Source organism: Orbicella faveolata, unplaced genomic scaffold (assembly GCF_042242905.1).
Source record: "Orbicella faveolata isolate gen_17 unplaced genomic scaffold, um_ofav_v1 contig_13, whole genome shotgun sequence".
NCBI lineage: Eukaryota > Metazoa > Cnidaria > Anthozoa > Scleractinia > Merulinidae > Orbicella > Orbicella faveolata.
In genome coordinates, this window is record NW_028301540.1 from 1 (window position 1) to 7151 (window position 7151).

At 39.1% G+C, this 7151-nt stretch overlaps 1 protein-coding gene across 1 annotated transcript; it reads right to left on the reverse strand.

The window, feature by feature from the left end:
• Nucleotides 1-9: 9 nt before the first annotated feature.
• Nucleotides 10-3414, reverse strand: LOC149114570 (uncharacterized; the record flags this gene model as incomplete). The annotated part of the gene is made up of 2 exons (XM_089283953.1): nucleotides 2027-3414; nucleotides 10-990 (listed from the first exon to the last, which is right to left on the reverse strand). Coding segments are annotated over exons 1-2 (2094 nt in total), but the record flags the coding sequence as incomplete, so codon positions are not given.
• Between the last annotated feature and the right edge of the window lie 3737 nt (nucleotides 3415-7151).

Sequence of the window (7151 nt, forward strand, 5' to 3'; positions counted from 1 at the left end):
CAGCAATAGCCTGTTATAGATGTCCACACCATAACAGTCACCCAGGATTCTCGCCTGATCGCAATCTATGTCTCCTTTGAGTCCCTGGAGTTCCTCCTGTAAAAATTGTCTTCCCTCGCGCCACAGAGGTTGTGGTACTTGACAGTCCCTTCTTCCGGGACCCCTTGGCGCCTCTTGTGTGTCAAATCCTAATAGCCTGCTTCGCATTTCAACAAAATCTGCTGGGACTCCTTCGATCTGACCGAACGAACTGGGGTAGACCCGTTGGACAAAATTGATTTCCTGAACACCGTTTACTTTTTCGTCATTAACAAACACGCCATGTAGCTGTGTAACTCTAAGGTCACATAATCCATCCCCATCCCCGGGAGGTGTGTTTGGAAATTCAAGGGAAATGCGCAGGTACGGTGCGTCACATCTGGACTGCTGTGCCCTGATTACGTTGTTAGGCAAGGGCTCGTTTCTCGCGACCTTTTCATCAAAAAGATCTCGCAAAGCAGGCAGCACAATCCTTGCTTCTGACCAACTTAATTGCACTTGGCCTAGTACGGGGTAACGGTAAACAATCCAGGCAATCCGTACGATCTCCCTCCATGCTGTTATTTTTAACGATACCATTCCTTCGTCAACCAGCCACTTCGCAGTATTCAAGATATGTTCATCTCGAATTTTGCTTAAGCTCTCAAGCTGTCTAGCTAATTGTAGTTGCTGCAGAAAAGGATGGGAAATATCTCCCTTCAATTTCTCAGTCATAGATACTATGTTTTGTATCATTTCTTGTTGCGGAATTCCTTCCACACATCTTAAAACGCTTTGCGCGTGCAAGAGATTCAAATTGTCTCTGTAAGACCTGAACTCCAAGCTAGACACGTACCGCTCGAGATCTTCTTGAGTTTCACCACCGACAATTCTAGCTACTTGTTGTTTTAGTGAACCATGTGCCCTTTTTCTTCTTTTTGGCTGGCTTGGCGTCTCGCTTTCACTTTCCTCCTACAAGTAAGATACAATATTAGAATAACCATCAGGACTTTTGTGCGAATTGCAATTAAGAGAGATTCTATATCAACGCTACGAGTTTCTGGTCAACCTCTAGCCGGCATAAAGAACTAACGCGCCAAGCGCGCAGCGTCAACAAACTAATCAGGGCGAGGTCTTAGGAAGTAAATAATTCCTGCATACATGGTGAAAATTTAGATTGAGTGTAGGAGGCGCGAACGTCTGAGGAAAGTTCCCTATTTCCTTCCAAACCACGGATCACTTGCAAAACAATATTAAGTCTAGAATCAACACCGACTTGCGCGTCATCGTGCACAGCGCAACTTGTACCTTTCTTCGTGTCCGCCGTGTCCTCGTATTCCTGGTGCGTAGGACAATGAGACAGAGATATTGTATGCATTGTTCTATTTAACAATTAGATTATGAGCTCCAGATTTCTATAAGGTGATAGTTGATGAGGCCGATGGCCGAACCAACTATCGAGAGCGCATAATCTAATTGTTTTAGTAGAATTCTTACTAAAATTTACTTCAAATAACGGTTTCCAATTATTTCTTGACGCATTATTAAACTTTGCGCCTGAAAAAGATCGCTCGGATTTAAGTGCCATTTAAAATCGAAGTTGCGCATCAGCTTTTTCAATAATTTCAACTTTTTTAAAAGTCAAGAAACCCTAAATGTCCTTCGTTTAGGCTTGTCAGAAATTCAATTATCCATTTGCATCAAAATTTTCCTCCAAAACTTTGGAAAAACGAAAAAAAGTCGCCATTTCCAAGACGATCTCCAGCCACTGCACACTAATGGCTGATAGTGTTCAATGGCTCAGTCAATCCGATTACAGCATTTGCATTAGTATACCAGTAGAACTCTACTGATCAAGAACATAGGGTCAAAAGCACTGTTAAACGTTTTTTTTGTAGCAATGCAGAACTTTCTTATATGGAGATTTCACTGTGTAGCTTTCTATCTCAGTAACGATCTAGTGGCCCGAGAACCTCTCCTCTTTAAGTCTTAGTTTTTATTTGCTTACCTCCTCCTCTTCATCTTCTTGTTCTGCTGGGTTGTCTCCTACTTTTGTAGCCGCAGGTGATTGTTCGGAGATAACTTCCTCGTCAGAAACTCCTGAATGCGGAAATTGGTCTTCCTGGGTTTCTTGAGGAGTCGCCATCTGGATTTCGTCCTCCTGGGTTTCTTGAGGACTCGCCATATGGATTTCGAGTGATTGCAACTCGCTTTCTGCCGTTGCTTTTCCCGTAGCTACAGAAGACTGTTGTGAGAATAACTTCACCCCAGAAACCTCTGTACTTTGGCTTTCTTGGCTTTCCCCGGTGCTGCTGGGTGCGAAAATGTCATTGGGCGCCATCCATGTTATCGCTGGCTGTACAGCGGCAGCATTCTTAAGGACAGGTAGAAGGAAAGTGCTTTCCAATTTGCCTTTCACCTGCTTTAAAACCCTACGTGTGCTTTCGTCACCAACATTACGTACTGCCATCAAGACCTCGCTTTCTACTTCGTAAACACCAATGATCTCAAACCCATGTGCCAGATACAGGCGTAGAGCAGGTACATTGGAGAATCCTCCTGCTAGAACAAGCCAGATGTAGGTACTAGCTCCGTGGGGATCATTCTTCGCTCTATTTCTAACCTCTTCTATGGCACAGGAAAGAAGAATGTCTCCTAAACACAAGGAACGCTTGTCAGCTCTTCTAACACAATAGCTGACCTCCCACATCAGTTTCCGGGTCGTGGCCCTCATGTCGCTGGCAACTGCATGCCCTGAAATAGATGTTAATTTGCTGGCTTCGTAACTCCGTTTTTTGAGCAAAATCAAGCCAGAGGGATCGCTGGACTCCTTCTCGAAGGCGACAATCATGATCTTGTCGTCACTTTTGCCTTCATTACAAAACTGCTGGACGGCGTTCTTGTAACTGCTGACGATCAGCCGGTTGTTCTTGGCTTCGTCTGGGCTCAGGATGGATTGTAGTCTTTCTACTGAACACTTCGTCAGTACAGTAGCACCGTCATCGAAAGTCTGAAAAAAATATAGAATTGGATAAGCACATGTTGCAACTAAAGCTGTAACTGTTTGAGAGAGTTTTCTATTTGAACAGAATGACTCTAGATGCGTACAACTCCATAGCATCTGCTCTCCACCGTATTTTCGCGTAAAATGCAGACTCTGCCAAATGAAGGCCAGACCCCGGTTGTTCAAAACCCGAATACCATAACCCGAGGTTAGCGGGATAATTAATCGAGGAATAAAATTGTGTTTATTCACCGTTTAACTATCCTTCGATTAAACTCCATTAAGCCAGTAAAACCGGTCTGTAGCTGGAGTATTAGGGAAGGGAAGGGATAATTATGATGGTTATGATAATAGTGATAATAATAATAATAATAATAATAATAATAATAATAATAATAATAAACATTCTTAGGAGGGTGCTATCAAGCAAAAAAACTGGCTATCCTCTAGTGCCCCAGGACCATGGTTTGGTCTCGGCCCTAAGGACTCTAAGCAAACATTACGTGAAGACGATAATAATAATAATAATAATAATAATAATAATAATAATAGACATTATTTAACGAGGGTTAAACACTTAATAACCAAAGGCTAATAAACTTGTGGCCCTCAGAAAATAAAATTATGAATACAAATATACAGTATAATAAAAGTTCAAATCCTAAACTTATGAGACGCGAGTATATTAATTACAATAAGATTAAAAACTTAAATTTTAAAATGTCAAATCCTAAAATGGTCCAAATGTTGCTGCGCTGCGAAGATCGTTTTCCTACAAAATTGATGCGAACTTGTTGTTGAATAAAGAGAAACAGAAAGCCCGATAGTTATATCTCAACTATACTTGTCTTCTATGAAGACTAACAAAAATGATTAAATTAAAATGAGATTTGTACGCTGGGCGAAGCTTACTGAATCAGGCATCACTGAATCACTGATCTTTCATTTTTACATTACAGCATGAAACGATTTCTATTTCTGAGAGCACAAAGTTGAGACTTCTTCCTTCGCACTAGTCGTGTAAAAAACTAAAAAGCTGGCGTATCGCCGAAGAATGGTCCGTCCATATTTGGTAACTACTCAGAGCATTCCGTACCGGGCCCAGTACTTTAAGCAAAATGTCCGCTATTTTGACTTGTTTGTCCGCATTTTCATCCGATTAGCACGTTAATTCACCTCGCTAGGTGGGTTAAATTTAACCTTTAGTTTAATCCTTGGATAGTGCTAATCCAGCTTGGAGAAACAAAATTTAAACACAGGATAAATTTATTCTTTTGATTAGGACAATTTAACCGTGAATTGAAGTAAACTTAATATAAGCAAAAAAGGAGTTCTCTACCGCTGGAAAAATCCATTATTATTCAGTATAGTCTTACCTCGACCAAAAATGGACTGTGATCGAAACTGTTTACAAAATCTTTTGCCATTTTAGTAATCGCAAAAACAATTCAGGTCAGCTCTGAAATAACAAGTTTCCCTTTCACTTTCAGCGATTTGATCGTGATTATCCAAATAAGCCCTGGGGACGAGGTTGATCCAAATATGGGTGGTATCTTATCTTTCATATGACGTAGTCGAAAAAGACGTGCTCAATTCGCCCGACAATGGCGGCATGTCGAAAAAAGTCTGTAAAATGCTTTTTGTTCTCTGAGTCCGATGTCAAGTGCGGCACGGAATCTGGTTAGTGCTAAATTTCCCTTTTTGCCATCAGAGAGAAATGGCTAGAGTCACAGAGAAGTGGACCGTCGATAAGCAGACAAGTGAACGCATGCGATCTCGGGGACGAGAAAGGTATTCGATAGCGTTTTAATAATTGCTGTTTTAGTTGCGTTATGTTCATTCTTATCCGACTTTTTCCCTGGTAATACCATCATCACATCAATACGAATTGACCGTAAAACAAACAAAGCTGTGAGGTCAACGCATGCAATTTGTTTTCGTGTTTCCTTCGAAAGACAGTTTTATAGATTAGTCACAACACTTCAATGAAAATTATTGAGAAACATTAATCCCAAATGAAACACAAGCGTGTTTCATTTGCTCATTAGTTATGCATGGGGCATGCGCATGTGTCTCCAAGGAATTTACGCTTTGGAAGACCTCGATTTCTACGGATTGTGCTGAGATAAAATTATCAAATTACGGACTAAATCTTCGTATTTATAGAGAGCGAATTTTAATCGTAGTAATGTTGAAATTGTTGGGTGAGAAAATACAGAAAGATCTCTTACAGTGTATTGACGTTTCGAATAATTCATGATTTCACCATCCCATTATTTACCGAACAGTCAGTTCAATTTTGATCTTTGTTTGTTCTTAGATTTTTTTCTGTTTAGCTGAGTGATTGCATAGTTTAGGGCATCAAATCATGCTAGTAACCCGGTCAACTGAGATCTTTGGAATTACTTCCATCTACAGTTATTACCAGTTTTAATTCAGTATTTTTTCAAAGAGAAATAAATATTTTTCTAACAGTAAGGCAACTTTATCACTTGCCTTAAGCTGCAAAATTATCACTTTCATATATTACTGATTTGTAGTCGTTGAGCTTTTGAACTCTGAAGCCATCTGACTTGCTACTTGCAAAGCTCGAATCTTATATCAACCTCAGAGCTAATGTAACAGCAGTCCCACATATGATCAGCTCTAATTGTGCTGCTGGGCTGAGTGTTTTAAATTTATATTAATGAGACCTCTAACAGTTCAAATCTATCATCTTTCATTCTCCCGGCAGATGATTGATTGAAAATTGCCAAAGTTACACCACTACTAAATCCATGCCTCACAGTTCAACTTCCAGAATTTATAGAGTTGTAACTTGGTTAACCACTCCACATCCATGAAGATGCTTTTAATCTCACTGTATTTATTACATTATATTCCGAGTCGACGATTAACATTTATCATGATTTCACCCCAAGGACCATCGACTGATTGACCTGTGACTTCATTCTTCTAATACATCCTAAAAAACATACCTAAAAATATTCTTCAATGAGAGAAGTCATTGATGATTACTTCAAAATCCATTCTCTAGCTCATCCTGTGGCAGATCTTCATTGAAACTAGTTGTCAACATTGTCAAAATTAGTTGTCAACTTCAACACTAGAACAACTATTCCACACATTCATTATGTGGGACTGAGTAGAGTTGCTACTGTTCAAGGGTTATATACTCGTCATTGTCCTCACTAAGTTTATGACAGCATAAATTGTCTTATTGAAAATTTTGTTTTAAGGGTGTCCATTTTATAAGGATGCACACTATAAAAGCATTTAGTAATATTTGGTGTAATGGTATTCAAAATGTAATATTCTCCAGAAAAAAACATGAACTCGTTAATAATGTAAGGTAATACAAAATGTCCTTGCAATACAACGGAACAAAAATTGAAGGGCTCCTCCAAAAACACAACATGAACTTGTTAACAAAGTAAGGCAATAGAGAATATCCTTGCAATAAAACAAAAGGTTGATGAAATTGTTTACTAATTGAAGGGTCTTTTTTATCACGATGTGTAATTACTGTTTCTATGTCATTTATGATTTTTAGGCACTGCTGTTTTCAGTGTTCATGGGAACTTGCAACTGGCCATTATTATCTTGGGTGTTGTTATCTTGCTGGCTTTTAGCGGTTTCATCTGATGCGGTATGTTTTTTTATACTGGTGATCAGTTTTCCTGTTTGAGAGAGGTGAAAATCAATGTTTTCAAGCTTTAAGCTTAACATTTATCATGATTTCACCCCAAGGACCATCGACTGATTGACCTGTGACTTCATTCTTCTAATACATCCTAAAAAACATACCTAAAAATATTCTTCAATGAGAGAAGTCATTGATGATTACTTCAAAATCCATTCTCTAGCCCATCCTGTGGCAGATCTTCATTGAAACTAGTTGTCAACATTGTCAAAATTAGTTGTCAACTTCAACACTAGAACAACTATTCCACACATTCATTATGTGGGACTGAGTAGAGTTGCTACTGTTCAAGGGTTATATACTCGTCATTGTCCTCACTAAGTTTATGACAGCATAAATTGTCTTATTGAAAATTTTGTTTTAAGGGTGTCCATTTTATAAGGATGCACACTATAAAAGCATTTAGTAATATTTGGTGTAATGGTA